At 40.0% G+C, this 25,151-nt stretch overlaps 1 protein-coding gene across 5 annotated transcripts in view; it reads left to right on the top strand.

Moving 5' to 3' along the window:
* CEP128 (centrosomal protein 128) overlaps window positions 1-25,151 on the top strand; it is a 189,998-nt gene that overhangs the window by 154,598 nt on the left and 10,249 nt on the right. For 2 of the 5 annotated variants that reach the window (XM_035107853.3, XM_060272451.2), the window contains exons 20-23: window positions 6,690-6,713; window positions 17,560-17,637; window positions 19,841-19,954; window positions 22,263-22,365. In XM_035107853.3, coding sequence (XP_034963744.3) covers window positions 6,690-6,713; window positions 17,560-17,637; window positions 19,841-19,954; window positions 22,263-22,365 — 319 coding nt within the window. Of the gene's footprint in view, window positions 1-6,689; window positions 6,714-13,616; window positions 14,274-17,559; window positions 17,638-19,531; window positions 19,955-22,262; window positions 22,366-25,151 lie in introns of those variants that run through there. The other 3 variants (XR_015950693.1, XM_035107862.3, XM_088672629.1) reach the window with 3 other exon arrangements.

Here is a 25,151-nt window from a genome sequence, read left to right as displayed (position 1 = left end):
ACGGGAAAAAATAGTTAAAGAATTATTACCTTAAATGTCATCATTAATTCCCATCTTTGGCCCAGTATACCTGAAGGAGCGTCTCCACTCGTTCTGCCCGGACACTGAAGTCCAGCTCCGAGGGCCTTCTGGTGGTTCCCTCACTGCGAGAAGTGAAGCTACAGGGAACCAGGCAGAGGGCCTTCTCGGTAGTGGCACCCACCCTGTGAAAGGCCCTTCCATCAGATGTCAAGGAAATAACCAACTATCTGACTTTTAGAAGACATCTGAAGGCAGCCCTTCAGGGAAGCTTTTAATGTCTGACTTTTTATTGCTTTATTATTATTATTATTATTATTATTATTATTAATTCTGTTGGGAGCCGCCCAGAGTGGCTGGGGAAACCCAGCCACATGGGTGGGGTATAAATAAATAAATCATCATCATCATCATCACACTCTTTTAGGAGAAAAATTAATTTATGATATTTTAAATGGGAAAAGAATGATTTATTAATGGTAACAATCTAAAAACAGAAGCACAAATTAAACTGCAATTAGCAGGGCATAAATATACTTAGCTTCATAGCCTTCAGGTATTACATTTAGTTACAGTCCCAGAAAAGTCTACACACAAACACACACACACACACAGCAAGATAGCTCAGTTGGTAGAGCATGAAACTCTTTAAAAAAATTATTGAAGATTTTCAAAATATATATTTATAACAACATTCCATCATTATTATATAATTATAAAAAAGAAAAAACACTAGAAAACTAAGAAAAATAAAAAACAAAAAACAAAAATAATAAGACAACACAGACTAAAAAACTAAGAAAAAAAAGAAAAACAACAATTTTATCAATATTACTTGGTCATAACTTGAGCATGAAACTCTTAATCTTAGGGTCGGAGGTTCAAACCCCACATTGGGCAAAAAGATTCCTGCATTGCAGGGGATTTAGTTTGAAGAAGAAGAAGAGTTTGGATTTGATATCCTGCTTTATCACTACCCTAAGGAGTCTCAAAGCGGCTAACATTCTCCTTTCCCTTCCTCTCCCACAACAAACACTCTGTGAGGTGAGTGGGGCTGAGAGACTTCAGAGAAGTGTGACTAGCCCAAGGTCACCCAGCAGCTGCATATGGAGGAGCGGAGACATGAACCCGGTTCCCCAGATTACAAGTCTACCGCTCTTAACCACTACACCACACTGGCTCTCAAAATTTTAGTTTGAAAATTTTAGTTTGAAAACAAACTAAAATTAATACAAATAAATCAGTTTTGCCCAGACGAAAAGAAAATTTAATAAAAATTATTTTACGGTGGTACCTTACTCCATCCAACTTTAACAGAATCATCTGGAATATATTTCCAGAGTACTGGCAAAATCATGATGAAAGCTAAACATTCCTTCATATGTCATGGTCATGTACAGAAATATCTCTATTTTGATGAGGTTATTATTGAAATGAATAAAATTACCAGTCAAAAGCATACAACTAAACCCACAATCCTTTGAAAACCTGAACTTACATTTATATTGGTTGCTGGTTCTCATTTAAAACATTTCTGCTATGAGCAGGCTAGCTTCCCTTTCTGTTCTTTGATATTCCTGTTCTCTGCTCCTTGCTGGATCAGGCTAAAGGCCCATCTAGTCCAACATCCTGTTCCCACAGTGGCCGATCATATGCCTATGGAAATGCATGAGAATATAGACTTTCATTCATATATATGTATGTATATAGCTGCCAAATGGTTCCACTATGCGCAAACCTTTGTAGACTAGAACCCACATTATACTGCTTCATAACCATCATTATCATTAATTTGTGAAGCACTTTCCCCATATTATGTCCCAAGGGGATTTACAGACACCTTTAAAAGCAACTGAAATGATTTTTAAAACAACACAAGAACAACTGAGTACAGGTTTGAAAACCACACAGGAAGGAACACCCTAAGGCAGAAACCTTTCATCTAGCTGGGTAAAACATACATACATAAATACTGAGGGAGAGAGGGAAAGAAGTGGTAAGCAATGTCCATGAAACGTAAGAGGCAGCAGTAAATCCACAGAGCCAAAATGTAGAAAACATGACATCAATACAGTTTTATGGCACATTGAAGATTTAACAGATTTAATGAAGTGATCCTGCAATCCCACTTCTCTGGGAGTAAGCCCCATTGAACTCAATGGGACTTACAGTACTTTTAAGCAGACAAATATAGGACCGCACTGTGAATCTGTTAGTCATTGAGTTGCCATAAGACTCTCACTGGATGTAGGGGTTTTACTGAATCTCCTGCACACAAAAAACAAAGAGAAACTTAATGCTTCCTTCCATAATTTTGCTTCCTTTTATTAGAAACCTCCCTGCCCAAAAGGAAATACTTGGTTAACCTCTGTGTATTAAACCGGCTAAAATATGCATTTAGTGGATAATCAGGAAAGTGACCTTTTTAACTTCATCTCTCCAACCTAAATGCAAAGGCCTGGAATCATTCTAAAAAAGGTATGTGACTCAGTGGCTGAATGACTGTGGCATATTGAGTTGCATATAAACAGATACCAACCCACTTGACACGTTCCATGGTCTCCCACTCTGTAGGAAGGACATTTATGACCGGCGAGAAGTGTGTAAATCTGCCACCTGTTCTCTTTGCAATATGAAGCATGGCTCAGTTCAACACTTCCTGCCAAAGCATCCTGTGAAAGGAAGGTGAATCCACAGTAGACTTAAGGCTACTAATATTAGGCATAGAGACTTTCATTTACACTTAATCTTTACTCCTTAATCTTTGCTTGATAAACAGATCTGGCATATCAAGGAACCAGGAGCATGAATTCTAAGAAAACTGATGCAAATTAAGGAGATGCTGATGCTGCTGATAATCTTAAATAAATTTTGCCTTTTTGAGCTTTTCTATTTGTGAATTTGTTATTATTTTGTGAAACTCGCTACCTTTTATATTACACTGTGCAATACAGATTAGGTATTAGAGTTGCCGTATTTCAAAAAGTAAAAACCAGGACACCCCAAGTTTTTTTAAGGAAGACCCCAAAATTGTTGAGCGTTTCTGTACAAAAACACCAAAAAATGACATTTTTTTCAATTGACTTGACTAAGAACCAAGACAAAGCACTGCCTTTCAGAATTGCCCTACAAGTCGTCAATTTCACCTTTGAAATCCCTGTAATGTCAGAGAAAATCTGGACGCATGGCAGCCCTAAATTGTAAATACACACATCCAAAATAAAGTTTAGGATCTGTTCTTCTCCAGAGCCATTAGTCACTCAGGTCCTTCTTTCTTTCCAAGTGTGTGAGCTGCTTTGTATGTTGTCTTTTGAAGACCCACAAATTGGATTACCTTGGGACATATACCAGGCGGAAGTCCAAGGCACTTGAATCCAATTCACACCAAATGCTCTGCCAATGATTCCTCTTTGTCTTTGGTCACTTGATGACTCTTGCAACCACCAACTACAAAGAAGTTCACAGAGCGTCCATAAATGAAAACAATTTGTGAAGGAACATTTCTAGTTTCTCCTCCTCCTACTTTTTATGGTCATTTTTACAGTTCCAGAACAAAATTACCACTGAGCTGTAGTGGGTGATTGTAAAAATGTGTTAACAGAATGAATGATAAAAGGAAGATGGATTGGAAATGCCATCCTTTCTTCACAACGGAAGTGAGTGAATTTAATGGAATGGTAGCAATCCTAGAAGTAATGCTCTACAACTCTATGGTTCTAAGTGCTCAGGGCATGAGGTCACTGATTTTGATTTGTGTGCTGGGGAAAAGAGAGAGATGAGATTTTAGTAGCAGGAGGTAAAATTCATATCAAGTATCAAAAGCCTGCTATATTTAATAAATTGCCAAGCAGTGTATTTTTTAATAGCATCTGTTGAGATTATTTTCTTTTTTTATAGCAGTGTTATTAAATAGCTCCCACCCTTTTTAAGCAAAGTGGTTTCTGCTTTTGGCATGCAAACATTGAACATATGACTGTTGTTTATAACAATAACCATTCTATATCCCTATGCAGGCATAATGCTTTATCGTGCTTGTCTTTTATCCCATTAGCTAAGTGTTGCATCTAAATTCCTAAATCCTAAATCCTAAGGTTTTCCCAGCTGGATAAATGGGTCTGCCCCATGAGTGTCTATTTTATATTGTCTTGCTTTCTTTTTAATGTATCTGCTTTTTTGGGTTTTTAACTGTTTTTGTTGTATATCGCCTTGAGACAATTGTATAGAAGGCAATTAATAAGTTGTTGTTGTTGTTGTCGTCGTCGTCATAATCATCCTTAATGGTCAATGATTGGCCAAGCCAAGGTGGGATATTTCTAAAATACGGGAATCGAACCTGCAACCTTGGCATTATCAGCACCATGCTGTAACCAGGCTCATCTTCCAAAAGAAATTGGCTATGCTATTGGCATAGTTATATAACATGTGGAATGTATAATCTTTTTCCAGATTATTCACTGTTTCATTCAGTGGGCTTTTTGAGACCCAACCCATTTGGTTTTTCCCAAGCAACTTCATCACCACACATTTGAGGGCCAAGGATCGTTTGTTTAGCCAGTTCCTCTTGAGGGAAGCTTTTCTGCGCACCATTTCTATGTTCTCTTCCCCGACCCCCATTCCATTTGAACAGTAGCATGTTAGATATTTCTTACAGGGTAATCCTCAACTTATTTACTCAGAATTAAGTCCCATGACTGCCTGGTCAGTGTGTTTTAGGACTGCAGCTTTAGATAAGCCCATATGCAAAAGTCTCCCTCCTTTTAACATCAAACTCAAGTGGTGAGTGCCAACTGAACTCTAGCCAAAACAGGACTGTTGGGCAGCAAGAAAGAGGGTACCCATGTGATCAGGGGGACCCCAAAGGAAAGAAATGGAAGGCATAAAGTAATAATACTCCATTATAGTCCAATGAGAACTGAACATGCTCAGTAGCTGCGGAATGTTTAATATGAGAATGGGGTGGGAGAATAAAGTGCCGTTCTTGTGCCTCTTATTGCAAGAGTGTTTTATTGTCATCGTCATCATCATCATCCTTAATGGTTAATGATTCGTCAAGCGAAGGTGGGATTTTTCTAAAATTAGAATGCATGATCTACATTAACTCTGCATGATTCAAACCACAATTTAAATAGCTTCCCATTTTTCTAGTTTCTCTGTAGCTGCAAGATGATAAACAAGACTTGCCATGCATCTCTCTCAACATATCCTCCAAGGTTTTGACTTATTGTGGGATTTCGAGATTTCAGTTTGGGTTAAGGCAGCAAACCATTGTTAAAAGTTATTGTCAAATATAACGCTAAACCATAGTTTAGTAAACAGAAGACCTCGGTGAGCCTTTGTCTCTCAAGCTCTTTTCTCCTCCCCTTGCATGGCTGTGAGAAAGCAAACAGAAGGATCTTTTTTCTGACCATGAATTAGCTGAGGTTAGTTGGAACAATCCAGGACCCCAAAACAGTTTGAACTTGGCTTGTTTATAATAAACCATAATTTAAAAGCATCAATCCTTCGGCGATCAGCCTTCTTTATGGTCCAGCTCTCACTTCCATACATCACTACTGGGAAAACTATTTGGACGTTTGTCGGCAAGGTGATGTCTCTGTTTTTTAAGATGCTGTCTAGGTTTGTCATTGCTTTTCTCCCAAGAAGCATCTGCAGTGGTCATTGAACCCAAGAAAGTAAAATCTCTCACTGCCTCCATTTCTTCCCCTTCTATTTGCCAGGAGGTGATGGGACCAGTGGCCATGATCTTGGTTTTTTTGATGTTGAGCTTCAGACCATATTTTGCACTCTCCTCTTTCACCCTCATTAAAAGGTTCTTTAATTCCTCCTCACTTTCTGCCATCAAGGTTGTGTCATCAGCATATCTGAGGTTGTTGATATTTCTTCCGGCAATCTTAATTCCAGTTTGGGATTCATCCAGTCCAGCCTTTCACATGATGAATTCTGCATATAAGTTAAATAAGCAGGGAGACAATATACAGCCTTGTCGTACTCCTTTTTCAATTTTGAACCAATCAGTTTTTCCATAGCCAGTTCTAACTGTAGCTTCTTGTCCCACATAAAGATTTCTCAGGAGACAGATGAGGTGATCAGGCACTCCCATTTCTTTAAGAACTTGCCATAGTTTGCTGTGGTCGACACAGTCAAATGCTTTTGCGTAATCGATGAAGCAGAAGTAGATGTTTTTTCTGGAACTCTCTAGCTTTCTCCATAATCCAGCGCATATTTGCAATTTGGTCTCTGGTTCCTCTGCCCCTTCGGAATCCAGCTTGCACTTCTGGGAGTTCTCGGTCCACATACTGCCTAAGCCTGCCTTGTAGAATTTTAAGCATAACATTGCTAGCGTGTGAAATGAGCGCAATTGTGGGGTAGTTGGAACATTCTTTGGCACTGCCCTTCTTTGGGATTGGGATGTAGACTGATCTTCTCCAATCCTCTGGCCACTGCTGAGTTTTCCAAACTTTCATGTAGTACCACCATAGAATATTTACATTAAAAGGAAAAACAAAGAAAGCAACAAACACTGAGTTTGCTGCACCATGTAAAGGAGAATCCTGTAGGGCTATCTATGTATTAAGATATATACAGAGTATTTTGCAGGTGCGTTTATGTATGCTCAAATTTCTTGAGATTTTTTTCTTTATAATTTATTGCAATGTTTTCCTTATTTTCAGGAACGAATAACAGCACTGGAAATGGTGAGTTCCGTCCATTCTCTTTTTTACAAATCTATTGCAGTTCTCACGCAGGAATTTATACCGGGTTTTTTTTTCTTCTTCTTCTAAGAAAATCGGTCTGGGATATTTAAAAGTAATTTTTCTAAACTATGTATCAACTCCTAAGAGGTTCTTGTTTGTCAGTTGGCTGCGATAAGCCAAATAAAATGTAAAAAGGCCCAGTACATCCACATGAGGTCACTTAACATGGAAATGTGTTGGTAAAGTCAACCATATTTTATAGGTCAACTGGAAGTAAAAATTAGACAACAATTCAAATTCGTTTTTATTCGAAAAGACAAGTGTGCCTAAGTTTTAGTTTTACCAGAAATTAAACAACATCGCCACAGGGAAGCTGAAGTAATCGAGTGAATTAAAATTTTAGAGCTTGAAGACACAACTTTGTCAACAAATGTGCTATTTACTTGTTTTGCAATTCCATCCAAGGGACAAATTATGACATTGCTCCAGTAATCCTGCAGGGCCTATCTGACTGCATGCGGAATGAAAAGGAACATGTATATGTGTTTGTGTGTATCGGTCTGCAATGTTGTGCTTAAGCTGGACGTAGTTATTCATTTAATTAGGGAACTTCATCAAAATAAGCATTTACAACATTAAGCAGACAGTACAAAAATGTTAAAATAATAAAATATACAAGTAAACAAACTAAATCAAAAATTTGAAAGACCCTCACGACCAGTAAAACGGCAGCCGTTCATAAAAATTAAATTACATTCCTCCAAAGGCCTGGGTAAACAAATGTGTCTCGACACAGGAGTAGAAACCCAAATAATGGAGCGGCCTCCAGGGGAGAGAATCCCATAGTCAAGGGAACATGACTGAAAAGGCCTCATCCCAGGTCAGCTGATATGGGGAGAGACACTCCATCAATTACTTGGGTCCCAACGTATTTAGAGCTTTAAATGTCAACACTAGCTCCTTATATAGGGTCTGGTAACATACAGGCAGCCAGTGCAGATCAGATTAGTGTTTTTGTTTATAGGTTTAGAACAGTTGGCAGGTTTGTCACTGGTATGCACAGCTGTGCTTCTCCCACACCTCACAGCAACCTTTGGGAATACTATGTGAGTTTGACTGACATTCGCAAAGACTCTTGGATCCTGCAAGCATTACTTCGTTATGCTTTTAACAAATTCCTCCCTCTAGAGAACTTGCATTCTCTATGCAATCCAACTGCTGGATGAAGGACCAGCTATTTTTCCTGCAAAATAAATTATTGAATAAAGGTCACCCTGAAGACGACAATCAGAAGTTATGGCAAGTAGTTATCCCACTTTCCTACTAAAAGTATCTGGAGTAGTATACAACAGAATAAAACCATATAACATAATAAACAAAAAGTGAAAATACAACTAAAAGCAAGAACTGGAAACATGATGCAACCAACACTTAAAAATGAAACAAAGAAACTAACAGCAGCAAGGATAAACAAAAATGTTGCACCTTGAAAACTAGTAACAATAAAACTAGGCGTTACATATTAAAAGTCTTTTAAAATGAACACTTCTTCAGTTTCTTGCAAAAGGAGACACAGAGGAAGCCTGATGAATTTCCCCTGGAACAACATTCAAGAGTCCAAACACCATGACAGAAACGACCTTGTCTCTCATTCTCACTCCTCAAATATCCTAGGGTGGTACTGAGAGGCCTTTGACATTAATTTGGATTCCTGGGCATTCCCTAAGCTGTTTAAAGCTCTAAAGCCTAGAACCAACTCTTTGAATTGAGCCCCAGCTACATATATTTTCCCCACACTGTTTGTGATTACCAAATAAAAATATTATTAGACCACAATATGGCAGTTCGCATGTGAAGGATTATGATGGGGGGGGGGGGTTATGAATGGCAAGAAAATCCTTACCAGGGCTTGTTCTATATCCTTATGCTTGCTACATGACTAATGGTTCCATCTCCAGCATCCTGTGATAAAATCACCTTCCTAAAGCCTTCCTTGCCTGAGTTAAAGAATGGCCAGGTGAGCCACATCATATACAGTTATCCAGTCGTATTTTCTTGTAGCGGCTTGGGTTAATGGTCTGTTTCCCTAAAACAGATGTTCCGCCCTAATGGTCTAGTGGGCACTTTTTGATAATCTGTTGTGGCTGGACAGCTCAAGCTAGCTCTATTATTGCTTCCATCCCTTCAGATATTTCTATAGGACAAGAGACTGCTCCATATAAGCATTTTCTGTACTTAACCACAGGTGGATTGGGAATCTGAAGAGGGGGTAAAGCATTCATTCACACATGGAAAAGAAGGCATGCTTTTAATATTATTAAAATGTATTCTAAAGACATCTGGAGTCTAGACTGAAAAGTTCAGTTATTTTGGCATGCAGGTTTCTTCTTATATTTCAGTGCCAAAAATGCTTGTTTTAAAATATATGGTGATTTACCCCCAGCAAAAAAGTTATTTTCTAAAGGTACTGTTTGTTTTCTTTACTTGATGACACTTAATACTGATGCACACAACCTTTTGAACAATAGCATGAAAGTTACCCAATCTATGTACCCAATTCTTCTGGCTGGGTTATTGGTTATGTTATTAGAACCTTAGCTCCCGGCCTCTACTCATTTTTTGAGTGTTAACATTTCACTAGCCATCTGTTGGGAAAGGGGAGCAGGAGACTGGATCCAGCCATTCCTTGCCAGATTGGCAGAATCCAAGCTGTTTCGAGAGGACTTTAAAAGTCCAACGTGATCTGCACTCTTTTTATTTGAACCCAGGCTATTATTTACTCCCTTTCATTCCATCTTTGTTTCACCTCTTTTCTCTCCCACCTTTGGAATGGGGATTTCCTGTTAGCTTACATGTTATGAATGATAAAGATAATATTAGTTAATTGATCAGTATGACTAAAATTTGCAAGTCCCTTTGGCCAAACAAGTAAGTTGCCCAAGTTGATGTTGGTAAAGGCAGTGCTTTTTTCTTCTTCTGAGGGGACGCAGGGATATGCATACCCCTAAACATTTTGTGAATCTAAGTTTGGCCTCATTGAGTGGAAATATTTCAATATGAGTAGGAAAATGAGAGTACCCCTAAACTTTTTTTTTTTAAAAGCACTGGGTAAAGGTAATGGCCATTTAAGTTTTATCTGGAAGCTGACCTGAGCACATTTAAGAAGCTTGTTTTTCTCTTTGTTGCAATAATTTTCATTTTCCAGAAAAGAAGAAAAATGCATGCATATATATTGTATCTGACAGATAGGAAGTTAAAAATGTGCTGGATATTTTCTATTGCATCTGCATATTATTACCCAGCTTCTTCATTTCTACAACATGATCTGCATACATAATTAATTAGATGCAATGAAACCCAGCTTCAATTCCATCATTTTCTTTTTCATGTCTTGCTTCAAATTTTGCAACTTCCTTTCCAATTCTGTATATTAATTCCTAAATATTCTTTTCTTTTGGATAGCATTTTCAGGCATGATTGCCCATTCTGACGGGATTAATTTCATAAGGATAGATGCAGTGGTTTTCACACAAGACAGCCTTCATTGTTTTTTTTTGGGGGGGGGGCAACTTGCATGAACATCCCAGTCACCAGAGAGAGGTGCTCCTCGGCAAGAAATCTGTCAATTACAAACAAATATTTGGGGAGGGGGTGTTGACTCACTTCCCTCCTGGTGGTTTTCTTTGTGACCACTGAGTTGATGACATTCTGTAGGTGCTATAAGAAAACCTCTGTCTCATGCACCTATACAGTGGTACCTTGGTTCTCAAACGCCTTGGTACTCGAACCCAAACACTGCAAAGTAAGTGTTCCGGTTTGCGAACTTTTTTCAGAAGCCGAACATGCTCCGTTTTGAGTATTGTGCTTCCAATTTGAGTGTTATGCTTCTGATTTGAGTGCCACGCTTCTATTTTGAGTGCCATACTTTTGTTTTGAGTGTTACGCTGAGGTCTGACCGTTTTTGCTATTTATTTTGCGTTTTTGTTTTTGTGGCTCTTTTTGTTTTGTTTTTGTGACTGTCTACTCTTCCACCTACTGATTGATTGATTGATTGATTGATTGTGCAACTGCAGTAAATTGTCTAATGCTTTCGTTTTATGGATCAATGGTCTCGTTAGATAGTACAATTCATGTTGAATTGCTGTTTTAGTCTGGAACAGATTCATCTGTTTTGCATTACTTTCTATGGGAAAGTGCGCCTTGATTTTGGAAGGCTTTGGTTTTGGAATGGACTTCTGGAACAGATTAAGTTTGAGAACCAAGGTACCACTTTACTTGGCCCATCCAAATCTTCCACAGCCTAAGCTGCTTCTGGGGGTTGGTGGGTAGCTTGAAAGAGAGGGATACTTCTTGCTCTCTGCCCTGCATGTCCCTTGGCTCTCCTCCCTTACCTCTCTGATGCTTCCCTGAACAAGAGGTACTAGTACTGACTTTGCAAAAATATATCCTGAGGCTGGTGGAGGTGTGGTGCCCTGAAAACTTTCCTGTGCCCAGCCCAACTTGCACATTTCCCAGTTTGGCAACTGTTGGAATACTGATTAGATGGATCTTCTGCATCTAACAAGGACTGGGATGGAAGAATACAGGGGAACCCTGTGCAAGACACCTTGAATTCCATCATGGGGGGAAGATGGGGTAGAAATGCAATTTATATAATTTGTCTACTCTTCCATCTCTGCCAAACTAGTGTTTGGCTGTGAAAATAACTGTGAAGAAGGCTACTCTCTCTCCCTTAGGCCCAGTATATTTAGCAGATTCTGGCAGGAACTTTTAATGAATTCATTTGGGCCTGAGTATAGACGTTTTACATATATCACACAGTTCTTGATGTATAATCTTGCAGTTGCTTTTAAAAAAACCCACACAAAACCTTTTTGGGTCACCTTTAACATTAGCTCTTATTCAAGCTGTAAGTAACTGCCTGTTCCAGTGCATTACTGTTGCTTTAAATTATGGGCACACTTCTTATGGATTATACCCTGGGGATTTCTTAGTTGGCCTCCAAACCTTCTCTACTTTTTAAAAATACCCACAGCCTACAGATGATCACTTGTATTTAACCAGCTCATGAGATTGGAGGCTCTTGTTTGTTGTGCGCACACTTGCTATACATTCAATATAAAACCGAGCCTTATGAACAACATAGACAAGCCCAGCTTGTTTTATATTTGTGTTTATCAAATATCAAGTATCACTGTGGCTTCAAGACTAAAAATAAAATGCAGCTTCTGACTTTGATTTAGACCTGTCCCTGGGGGACAACAGCCCAGAGCTGCCTATCACTGCAAATGCATCAATATAAGGAGGATTAACTGTTCACATGCTCTTTAAACATCAAAAGTGTTTATATGAAGTCATGGAAAATGAGTAATTTGTTTTATCATTCTCTCCGAGAACATAGAACACCTCTTAGATAGTAAATAATCTTTTATGTTAAGAAAACAAGGAAAGATTAATAGCATCCACTACCATGATGGAGCAGGATGCTTTTAACTAAATTACCACCAATGCTGCTTCTATTGGTACAACTGGAACCGTTGCCACTTATCAGCTTCATCAGTGTGCTGTATCAGTGCCCTTTGTTCCCTGTTAAATAATGAGCAGACAGATATGATTGCTCTCTTCAGGATTAGTTGTATGCATTATGGCACATCCTTTGCAGTTTCTGGGAAATAATTAGCAGGACTTAATTGCCCTCTGTGTCAGGTGTTCCCCCCATCCTTTTCAGCACTTTGTTCTGCATGGCTAAACCTATCTCTTTTAATAGAGAAGAGTGCTGTCATTAATGATACAAATATGGCACTTAATCCATATTAAGGAGGTTGCTGTGTGTGCCACTAAATTATTGTTGCACCACTTCCGCGGGTCAGCTAAAAACATGACTTTTTCCTTCTTTTAACGTGCGCTTTTGCCTTTCGGTCCTTCTTTTCTTCTTCACGGCAAGGAAAACTCACCTTTTTGCAAATTTGTTTCTGGACACGGTTGTATTTGTGCCCTTCATAATGAGACAGAAGTTCTACTCCTGCAGCCTCCTTCAGAAATTACCATGCTGTCTTCCAACTACCTGCTAAGCTGAAGTTTGGATTCACATGCATGCTTTTGTCTGTAGATAAGAAGAGTTTGGATTTGATATCCCGCTTTATCACTACCCGAAAGAGTCTCAAAGCGGCTAACATTCTCCTTTCCCTTCCTCCCCCACAACAAACACTCTGTGAGGTGAGTGGGGCTGAGAGACTTCAGAGAGGTGTGAGTAGCCCAAGGTCACCCAGCAGCTGCATGTGGAGGAGGATCCCCAGATTACGAGTCTACCGCTCTTAACCACTACACCACACTGTTGTGGCTGGCGTTGTCATAGTTAATGCGAGGCTGCGCACTACATTTCAGCTACTGGGATCGCGTAGCAAAGACCACTGTTCTCGTTTTTCAGCCTGCTTAAATCCTCCCGTCGTGAAAGTTCCCAATTGTATAATGTTTTTAAAAGTTTTGAAAACCCAGTAATTGTGGACTGTGTAGGGCAGTTCAAGTGTCAGGTCTGAATTTCCCCATTTACTGCAGCACAAACACAGGTTCCCACCTCATTAGCTAAGTTTGTTTAAGTAGCCTCTTCGGGAACCGAGAATCTCAATCAGAACCTGATGTTTCGATGGATTCGGTTACTTGCCAGCTTTCATAATGTAAACCCTTAATGTGTCTCTGACTAGGGGGAAAGGAACAATATTTAAGGGGGAGTGATTCTGTTCAAAGTTGGTAGCTCCTGAGTTTCTTTCATGTCCCTGAAGCATATTGTCCCCTCCAAGATAACTGCTGAGCGTGTGGGTTGGTTCTTCTGTTTCACACAGTTAACTTCCCCATCACTTAAAGCTGCAGTGAGAAGCTTGCTGAGAATCTGCTGTCTCTTTTCAGATACCCCTCAACCTTTCCGAGCCCTTACGAAGACCAGGGCTACAAATGGCTCTGGGAAGAAGTAGCAAACCATGCAACTCATCATAAATTAATGGAGTGGAAAATCAAGGCTTTGATGAACATAAGGCCACTATAAATGAAGCATGCAATATGAATGAGTGCAGCTTCTTTGTGGGAGAGGCACAGTGGTGGGCAATTTAATGAGAGAGAGAGACATGGACAGACACCTCCGAGCAGTTTTTTTTTTTTGCTTCGGAAGGAAAAGTTAAGGAAGGGCCTTAGGAGAGAGCTCTTAGTTGATCCTTGCAAGATATTCAACTAGTATATTGCAAGTTGTGGCCAGATTTTTTAAAAAAATTTGAATATACTTTTGATAGACCTAGATATTCATAGTAGAACTGTAAATCTCAAGGTATGTATATTGATCAGATCAAAATGTTATACTTCAGTCTTTTTACGTAGACGACAACTACTTATTACTGCTGCTTCATTTTTGCTTGAAAAGATTGGGTGGTATTCAAGCAGGTTTTGCACAGAGTAAACCTATTGCAGTTAATGGACCTAACATAGTCTGATGATGATGATGATGATGATGATGATAACAACAACAGCAGCAACAACAACAATATATTAATGAATAAAATAATAAATCTAATATAAAGTGTAATTGAATGCCACTCATTATTTTTGTCAACAACGATTTCTGTGCTTGCCCTTTTCATAGTTATGTTTTACTTGGTTTGGTGGTAGGCTGCTAACAGGTAAAGACTGATAACAGGTAAAGCCAGGCTTCCTCAACCTCGGCCCTTCAGATGTTTTTGGCCTACAACTCCCATGATTCCTAGCTAGTAGGACCAGTGGTTAGGGATGATGAGAATTGTAGTCTCAAAACATCTGGAGGGCCGAGGTTGAGGAAGCCTGGGTAAAGTTGTTTTGAAAGTGATAGGGTGCATTTCAGAGCCATAGCTCTGTGACAGAGCATCTCTGCCTTGTATGCAGAAGGTCTGCAGCATCCCCAGGTTGGGCTGGGAAAGACTCGTGCCTGAAACCCTGGAGAGCCACTGCCAGCCAGTGTAGACAGTAGTGAGCTAGATGGACCAATGGTCTGACTCTGTACAAGGTAGTTTCCTATATTCCCGTGTCCAGGTGGCGCTGTGGGTTAAACCAGAGTCTAGGGCTTGCTGATCAGAAGGTCGGCGGTTCGAATCCCTGCGACAGGGTGAGCTCCCGTTGCTCAGTCCCAGCTCCTGCCCACCTAGCAGTTCGAAAGCACATCAAAGTGCAAGTAGATAAATAGGGACCGCTCCGGTGGGAAGGTAAACGGCGTTTCCGTGTGCTGCTCTGGTTCGTCAGAAGCAGCTTTGTCATGCTGGCCACATGACCCGGAAGCTGTCTGCGGACAAACGCTGGCTCCCTTGGCCTATAGAGCGAGATGAGCGCCGCAACCCCAGAGTCGGACACGACTGGACCTGATGGTCAGGGGCCCCTTTACCTTTACTTTATCTGGAAGAACTTATCAGCTGTTTACACTGATTTTATTTTGGAGTATCTGATTTGTTTTTTAGGTCAATGCCTTCGCACCCCTCTTCTTGTTGGAACTTGTTTCTGTGCCTCATGTTCTGTGCATGTTCCGTCCTGTGACTTAATTTGTTAATGTGGCTTCGAAAGTGGCAAGGAGCAGACATTCCTTTTTCATAGTGCTTTCTTGGGGTGGGGAGTGGGGTTGCAAGTGTTCAGATCCATCTCAGGAAACCAGATGTATAATGCCACATCCTTGCATCCAAGTCCCAGTGTTGCCCCAAGGATGACTTAGATTCAAAAGATTAACAAGTTACCCTACATGGTGGAGGGCTGGGGGGTTTATGGGAAAAGCCAAAGCAAACTCTAGTTGGCTAGAGAAGAGCATGAACTGATATCCCAGCTGAGAAATGGAGGGAGTCAGAGAAAAGCAAACTGAAAAACTTTGCTTTCAGCAGCTGCGCAGATCAGAAGGCTTCTGTTTCCATGCACTTGCACCAAGGGGAATTTGATGGGGTAGTAAGGGAGAAGAAAGGAAAAAACCAAAGAGACAGAGGTGTCATACAACAGAAGCTGCCCCATAGCAGAAATGAGGAAAAGCACTCAAAACAAAGGCAAGGTCTTTGAGTTTTGAAAGAAAAGGTAGGGGTGTGTGTGTGTGTGTGTGTGTGTGTGTGTGTGTGTGTTTCTGGATGTGGAAAAAGCTTTGCAACAGAACTGATACCCACTGACACCAACATACTGGAAGGAAATCAACAAATTGAAAGTCAAATGCAAAAATTACTGATTAAGAAACAAAACTTTCCAGCACGACGATTTCATAAGATACCATGGAAATGTCAACATTTCAAAAGATGCAATGAGCCTCCGGAGCCAAAAACATGTAAAGACATAATCCAATATTTAAGTACGTTCCAGACTTAAACATATATATCATACTGTTGTGAATAGCTCACTGTGTTTAGGAACGGTTGTAAATATTTCCACACAAAAAAAGGGCTGCCGTTAATGAGAAATAAACATCAAATATTGGTTTGCTGGTGATATATGCATTTCTGTTTCTTAGGTTGGGGTTTTTAAATACTATAAAATTGCAAATGATGGACATTTGTTAGGTAATGTTAGTTATGTGGATTTGCCTTTCACAGCATACTCACTGCAACATTTTGTTTTAATTATTATGAGCAAAAAACTATTTAAGTCACAACTATCTTAGCTTGAGCAATTTGGAGTGTTACAGAACCTTGGTTTGAAGTCACAAGGGCCTGAGCTTTTAATAAGGTGTTTTTGTATGGCAGGTAGAGAACTGTACTTGATGCATACTGCTGAGACAGAACAATATTTTCCCTGAACTGCAAACCCATCGTTCCACAACCTGATCACTGGAATTAGTGTACCTAGGGAAAGTTTTAGTTTTCAACGATCCAGCAACAATTCATCAATCAGTTGCTGAATGAAGTAGGGGAAAACAGAATTCTGCAAAGCATCTTCCTTGTATGCTAATCTAGAAATGAGATACCCGCCATCAGTATTTTAAAAATTGTATTGTGCTAATTTGATTTTTATGTCTGCCACCTTATATATGCTGAAAAAAGGTGGGATAGTAGATAATTGTTCAAAACATGCATGGGATCTCAAATTCCTGCATCTTTTTATGAGTGTCCGACCACAGTCCCTCCATCTATTGTTGACACTGGCTGCTAACATGTTCACATTGTTTTGATGCCATTTCCCTTGCTGTCTTCCATGTCTCCACTGCCATTTATTTATTTATTTATATTTAAAATGATTTATAAACCTTTTTTTTAAAAAAAAGAATCTCTTAAGTGTTGCGCAGTATATAATCCTATGGCTGTTGCGACCCATGTCGATGAGGCATTCTCTCTGCATTTGATCTGTCTGGTATCAAAGACATTCACAAACAATTGTAGATCAATTGTAGATCAAAGGGGGGAAAGACCATGGGGGCAGAGGAGGAGGAGCAGGAAAACAGGAAAACAGGGTTAAAAAGCAGCAGCAGCAGCCTAGGGAACAAAAGAGTTGCTTGGGGAACCACAAGATGAGCTAGTCAGATTTGGCTGTGTGCTGGTGGTACTTGGGGGTAAGTGATTCACAGTTACTGTAAGAACAATATTTCCATGAGTGGAATGGCTAACAATTAAGCACATGCATAGCGACTACCCAAAAATTGCCAAAGCAAGGGGCCCTTCCTTCTTTCAGCTCTCTCCTACCTTATTTACATGCATACTTCGTGTGATCGCTCCCCATCTGCTTCCTGGACTGTTGACAACATCCAGCATCCTATGAATTTCAATGTGGGTTTATTCATATAGGTACTTCCTGGATACGGTGCTTTTGAATAATTATAAGTGTAGAAAATAAATAAGACCAAGTTATATAGATATACCTTTTTTCTGTTCTTCAGAGTACTCGAGTGGCTTTGGATCATCTGGAGTCTGTTCCTGAGAAACTGAATCTTCTAGAAGATTTCAGAGATTTTGGAGTGAGAATGTTTTACCATCTCTTTTTTGTTAGAAGCTGTTCAGCATTCCCCTGCACCAGTGGGAAATATATTGCCCTGGGGGCATGAAAATGTAAAGTCTGGAAGCTCCAGCTGGTGTAAAATGCTGTAGCTTGGATGGTTGATGGGAATAGACTACTGCCTGCTCATAACTCCTGTGCTTAAAGGCTTGCCTTGTATTGGTTTTCCATATAGTGCCAGGCCAAGTCAGGGTTCTTTTATGTAAGTTTCAACTTAACAACTCCAGGATACCTTAAGGACTGCATTGTTATGCTGCTTGATCAATGAAATACTTGGGGGAGTCACTTTTAGTGGTCCTCTGTGGCTCAGATGCCCAGGTCATAACCATCAGGAGCTCTGTGTGTGGTATTGTGGACCCAATTCTGCGGAAGCTTCCCAGCTTGGCGAAGACGTCTTTATTTCAAAAGGCATTGGGGCATTTTAAATTAGCTTCTCTACTTATATGGTTAACAGTAACAGATTTTATCTGTTTTGTAACTTCATTGTACACCACTTAGAAACTCCTGTGCTGTTAAGCAGTATATAAATGGTTGAAATGCATCAATAAATAGTATCGCTTTTTAACCCTTTATTTTATTGACATTTCATTAGATTTTGAAGTGTAGGTAAACCTGCTCTGTGAACCTGTGGCCCTTCAGATGTTAGACTACAACTCTCATCATTCCTGATCATTGGTCATATTGGCTAGAGAGTTCAACAACATCCAGGCGGCCAAACGTTCTCCAGCCCTGCTGTAAATGAATTCCCTTTCTACCCCCATTACTTTATCTAAATTAAAAAAATCCTTCCCAAGTACAGTCTTCTGCCCTGGCTTGAATCCCAGTTCATAATACAGAACTACCTGATAATGGTACAGCAATTTAAAGTTTACTCAAATTAAATAGCAGAGGATTATGTATTCCCTTTGCCAGAGTTTTTGATCTGTTCACAGTTTTTCAATAAACTGATTTTTTTAAAATTAGTGTGGCACCAGATCTCAGTTGTGTTAATATTTGAAAAGAGGTAGATTTTGTTTGGACATGGTGGCATTCAGTCTCCAAGCACTGCTTCCCAAATGATGACACACTGGATGCTTGTGGTTTCACAGCTGGAATTACCTATTGATAAGCCTGCAAAATCAGTAGGAGAGGTGTTTTAATACCAAGCTTGTTCATTACATTGGGTAAATACGCCATTCCATGGTAGGGACAAAATTCATGCCAGATATTTAGCATGCAAAATACCAGAGCACCACTATTCCATTGTTTGCTTTTGCACTATTCCATTGTTTGCTTTTAAGTACAATCAGTGTACTTAAGCAATTCAGAATTACCACTAGAACAAATTAGTTCACTAAGTACAGATTGGTTTTTTAAAAATGTCATTTCCAACAGGTGCTTAATTGCTCTGCTGAAGACGGAATCATTTCAAAAAAATGCAAGGTGATTTCCTCCAACCCCTTAGTACAGGTGTGGGGAACCGTTGGCCCTGCAGATGTCACTGAAATTCAACTCCCATCATCTCTGGCCATTGGCTGTGCTTGCTGGGTTTGATACTCTGCAACTTTCGGAGTTGTCAAAGGTTCCTCACATCTGCCTTAGAAAGTAGAATCAGAGGTCTTTGATGTACAGTATTACATTGCCCAAATGTTGGCAAAACAAGCAGGGAATAAGAGTATTGTATGAAACTGACACCAAATCAGAGCAGAACGGCTTTCTCTGTTTAACATTCTCTGGTGATTCCAGTGTTGGGTTGATTAAACACAACCACCTCTGGGAGGCCAGAGCACTGCCAACTCTCATTATTGCCCAGATAACGTTCCTATGGGTCTAGCAATCTAACCTTTCATCCACCTTACCCCGTTGCATTTTGCCAGGACATTGCCTGTGACCCCAAAACTGAAGACTGCCCCATTGCAGAACCAGAGAGTGAAAGTTCAAGATAAGTGTTGTGCTTGGTGCAAATACAGCATACAGAAGTTTCAAGGCCAGAGGGCCATCTCTTACAAATCCTACTGAAGCCACAGGTCCACCAGTAGAGCTGGGGTAACCAGCATGGTGTGTGTCATATATAGTTAGACTACATCTCCCATCATCCTTGGCCATGGGCTATGCTGGTCATTTTGTCTTTTTAAATAACAGATGACCGTATTTTGCCCATATTAAAAAGTTCTCTTTTATTTCAGGATTCTTACAATCAGACAGACAATATTGGAGACCGATATACTAAATACAAGGAAATTATGGGCTCCTTACATCAGCACCTGGAAGATTCAAAGCGCAGACTTGAAGACTTCAGAGTAAGTTTACCACCACTTTCTTTAAGCCTTCCTTTGTATGTGAAGCTACCAGAGAAATACACACTAATCACTAGAGCTCTTGATAGCACATAATCACTTACAGCAAAGTGCCAGTTCTATTCACTAGAAGCATATAAATACATACAATATGACTTGCTAGGTCAAAGTAGTCTCCTAGACACCAGCATTTTGTCTCCATCACTCACCAAGGAAAGCTCTAAAACTGGGTAAAAAAGGAGATTGTCGTCCCTCGTTTGTGAGTCCCAGGCATTCTATAACCTGACTTAGCCTGGGTATGGAGCTCCCTCCAAAAGTTTGTCTAAGTGTAAAAAGAAGAAGTGTGCATGCACACGAAAGCTCATACCAAAATAAAAACTTAGTTGGTCTTTAAGGTGCTACTGAAGGAATTTTTTTATTTTACTGTAAAAAAAAGGAAATACTATGTCATGCAGCACAAATAAACTCTTGTGAAGGATATTCTTCTGAAAGTTATAAACCTACTGTCAGTTCCATTATGAGAAAGAATATGTCCTCCATGCTGTATTATTAGTTCATTAAATCTTTGTGATGTTGTAAACTAAAAAGCCCTTGCTGGCAGGGCAGACACTCCAGGCTCTCCCTCCACCCCATCATACTTAGAGAACTGAGCCTGAAAATAGGGCTGGGATATTCCCAGACATTACCGGGATTCCAAAGGCAATATTGACATCGGGGTGGGGGCGTTTCTTGGATCTTGGGCAAGTCAAAAATCACGTTTTTGGGTTTTGTCCGAAAAAAGCTCAACAATTTCAATGGTTTCCTTAAAAAGAAAAGCTCGACAATTTTGAAGTGTTCCTTAAAAAAAAAAGCTCAATATGGGAACCCTACTAAAAATCAATTGGTTGCTCTACAAGCTGAAGAGTTGAGAAATGGGTTTTCAAGTGTTCTTCTCCACCTTACAATGTGCCAATAGCAGCTCAAGATCATGGGTTGTGACAATTTGGGCTACCTAGGAGCTATGTGTAAAGATGCAAGCAGGCCTGAACATTTCAGGAGCAAGGAGCCCTGGGCAGTCTCAGAACAGAGGTGTAGACAGTGCTGGCAGCAGCCATAATATCAGGCTGCAATAGACAAGCACAGTCCAGAAGACCCCAGTGGTGGTTCTGCAGAGCTGCCTTGTGAGGTCATGGGTCTTAGGCTGCAAAATGCAGGCACTGGTCAGACTCTTATGGCATTCTGCTCCCTGAGATCACAGGTGCTGATAGCGCTACCGACCCAGATTCTGGGGCGTGCAGGCTGCTGCCCTTTTTCAGCCAAAGATTGTGGACACTTAGAAACTTCACAATCTCTAGCTGCAAATGGTGGAGGTGATTAAAAGCCTCAGTACAAGTAGTGCCAAGTTTGAAGGGGCTTGCCCAATCAGGATATGGTACCATCATCACTAATCACCTATTCCTTCTCTCTGTTTAGACTAACCATTATGACTTGATCTATACTGGATATTAATCACCCAGTTCAGTGCTGAGTACAGAACAGAGTTTCATTTTTGTTTAGACTTTCATGAGCACAAGAGGAACTAAACCATGGTTTGGGAACCTTTGGTACTCTGGATAATGTTGAGCTCCCAATATTTATCAACCCCAGCTAGCATGCCCAATGGTCAGGGATGATGTGAGTTGTAGTCCAATAGGATCTGGAATGCCACAGGACTCTGCTTGATGGTTTACTTTTCTCTCATTTGTTTGCAAATAGGACAAAATGATTCAGATGTATGTTCATTTCGCTTGCTTGCTTGAAATAGGGCAGAAAATAGCTTTTCATTGCTAACTTCTCTTGATCACCTTATCTGCCCTAAGGCCAGAAATGAGCTGAAAGAGTCTACTTTTGTATTCTTTATGTTACTGTAAAAACAAAACAAAACAAAACACCCATACTTGTATGTGTGTGTCTGTGCTTTCTAGGGCTGCCCCATTTACCACGTGCTGCTTTGCACGTTTAAGATCTGTTGGGTGGGGGGGCGGCGGGCAAGAGTGAGATTCCCATTTATTCCACAGGTTGCAGCAAGAATGCGCAGAACTCAGAGTCGCACGTACAGAGGGTGACCTCTCCCAGAATTCTAAGTGACAGTGACGCAGAATCTGGGAGGAAATCAGATTTAATGCTAACTACTAGATTTACATTCTGAACAGTGAAACCAGATTTTATCAGTTTAAAAGAATTCTGCCACATTATATAACCCTGGCTCTAGGCTGCTTTTAATCTTAAAAGATAAAAAGGAAATACATCAAAATCAGCTCTTTCATAGCAGGAATTTCATCCCCTTTCGCAGGATAAGAAAACAGTTGCTGACATTTCTGCTATACAGAGTACGTCTTCCAACTGGCGAACTAACACCAGCTTTATGTCCAGCTCCTTGCTTTCCAATTCAGGATGTAAGTATTGATCACCCATAAGGGATCTCTATAAGACTGTTCGTGACCTCTTTTAGTGGATTGACAGATATCTTTCCCCCCAACACACCCCATTTTTATTATTGATACAATTGGAACGTTCTTTTTTCATGCACTAAATTTCTTTGTTTAGTTGGTCAGTATTTGGCTAATTAAAGTAAAATAAAAAAAATTCCTTCAGTAGCACCTTAAAGACCAACTAAGTTTTTATTTTGGTATGAGCTTTCGTGTGCATGCACACTTCTTCAGATGGCTAATTAAAGGTCTTGCATAGCTATTCTTGGTTAATAATAATACTGAACACAACAATCTTGTTTTTGTGTGGTCTACAAATAGCATAGATGGCATTGCCTTCTCAGCTGCTGCATCTGCAGGGATTCAAGAGGGAGTCAGTGTAGCAACCTTTACATGTAATTGCACCTCTAATCTTTCCCCAGTTCCCTGGAATGCCATGCAGCGAGGCAAAACCATCATTTTGTTTTGTAAATGTTTTTTTTTATTAAGCAGGAGTATAGTTCTGTTCATGAGTGATTGTCGCAATGCCTTTCCCCATATACAAACACATGAAACCTTTACACAGCCGTAAGTACAGCCTCTCTTTTCAGAGGTAGCAAATTTGACTAGTGGATACAGAGGATGGAAATACAACATTTGAATGCTGAGCCAGGTGGACCATTGGTTTGATCCAGCATGGCATTCCTATTACTTTTTATTCCTGAATGGGAAAGAAAGCTTATTACTAAACAAAGTTCAAAGTCCTGGACAACAGTATGTGAGAGAGTAAGTGGTACTACATGAGCCTGACATTCCTCCAGCCTTTCTCCTGTAGTGCCAAACCATGGTTCAGTGTTGCATGTGAACACAGCCTGTAATTTGTGACTGTTTTATGTTCAAATGTATTCAAAGTTGGAAATTCTCAGCTGGACTTTTATCATCTTTACCCCTGCATGCATACTGTGTTATGACTGTTCATAAAAACTTCAGGGTCAAGAATGAACCTTTCTAAAATTGCAAAACAGTGGTACCTTGGTTCTCAAACTTAATACGTTCCGGAAGTCTGTTCCAAAACCAAAGCGTTCCAAAACCAAGGCGCACTTTCCCATAGAAAGTAATGCAAAATGGAGTAATCTGTTCCAGACTTTTAAAAACAACCCCTAAAACAGCAATTTAACGTGAATTTTACTATCTAACATGACCATTGATCCATAAAATTAAAGCAATAATCAATGTACTGTAAAAGGTAAAGGACCCCTGACCATTAGGTCCAGTCGCAGACGACTCTGGGGTTGCGGCGCTCATCTCGCTTTATTGGCCGAGGGAGCCGGCATACAGCTTCCGGGTCATGTGGCCAGCATGACTAAGCCACTTCTGGAGCGGTACCTATTTATCTACTTGCACTTCGTGCTTTCGAAGTTTGGCAGGAGCAGGGACCGAGCAACGGGAGCTCACCCCGTCACGGGGATTTGAAATGTACTGTACTATACAATAAATAAAATAGTATTGTAGATGATTAAAAATAAAATAAATACTTACCTGCACTGATGATAGTCATTGTTTGGATGGGGGGCTTTTATCCATTTCCACAGTCACACAATCAATCGACTGGGACCCATACAGTCACAAAAACAAATTAACTGAAAAAGCCTCAAAATGAAAAACACAAAATAAATAGCGAAAACAAAAGCACCAAATATAAGCTCCAAATATCACCTCAGAACACTGCAGTCGGAAACGGAGGGCTTGAATTACAATGCGGGGGGGGGGGCGCAAATTAGCAGTGCAACAGGAAACACAGGGGGGACTCAAAATGGAGCACGTTCAGCTTCCAAAAAACAGTTCGAAAACCGGAACACCTACTTCCGGTTTTGTAGCGTTCGGGTTCCAAGTTGTTAGTGAACTAAGCTGTTCGAAAACTGAGGTACCACTGTAAGTGAAGGAAAGAGGGGGGCATGTTTAATCTGGAGAATCTTTGCTAAAATTCATTGTTCCACTTTAAATTAAGTTTCTATTGGCAGTGAAATGAAAACCAATTAAATTCCCCTGGTTTTTCTGTTTACTTCTTGCCTATCATTGTATGCCAGTTTTTAATCTCTATAGTTACTGTAGTCTACTTTTTTTATTTTCATAACCATCTATTTAAAACGTTATTGTGAGAGCTAGTCTGACTAAACATGTTTTGCAGAAAGGAAGAGGTTTATTTGACAGCATAATTTGGGCAAGAAGGTGCTCATTAGAGACGTACTTCATAAAGCCAGCTTTATTATCAGCTGCCAGTCAACTAAGTCTTTTTTTTAAAAAACAAAACCACAACTAATCAGCCACTGGCTGTTATCTCACCATTAATCCCAAGAAACTATTTTCTTATGACCACCGTACTTTTCTCCAGTTTTAGATTACAACATGATTAGCAACTGCAGATGCTTTGCATTAGTGTTGTAAATGTATCCTTTTCCTGTTTGCACAGTTTTTATCCTTTCTGTGTATTGACAAATCTTTTCCCAGAAGCCATTTTATTTCTAAAGCTTGTTGAGCTGGGACCTTGAAAACCTGCAACCTTTTTAAAGAAAGACAAGGGCAGCAAGGCTTCCCGGTCTCCTGTTACTGATCACAGTCCTCAGTTAACCTTGCCTCTGCTGATGCACAACACATTTGAATAGTAGTTCAAAGTACTCTGCATGCATTGGCCATGTTTGGACATAATGCTAAGCCAGAAATGTGGATTGTTAAGCCGTACTGTGCATGGTCTGTATACTGGTACCCAACACCTT

The sequence above is a fragment of the Zootoca vivipara genome, chromosome 1 (genome assembly GCF_965207765.1).
Source record: "Zootoca vivipara chromosome 1, rZooViv2.hap1.1, whole genome shotgun sequence".
NCBI lineage: Eukaryota > Metazoa > Chordata > Lepidosauria > Squamata > Lacertidae > Zootoca > Zootoca vivipara.
This window is presented reverse-complemented; position numbering and strand designations above follow the sequence as displayed.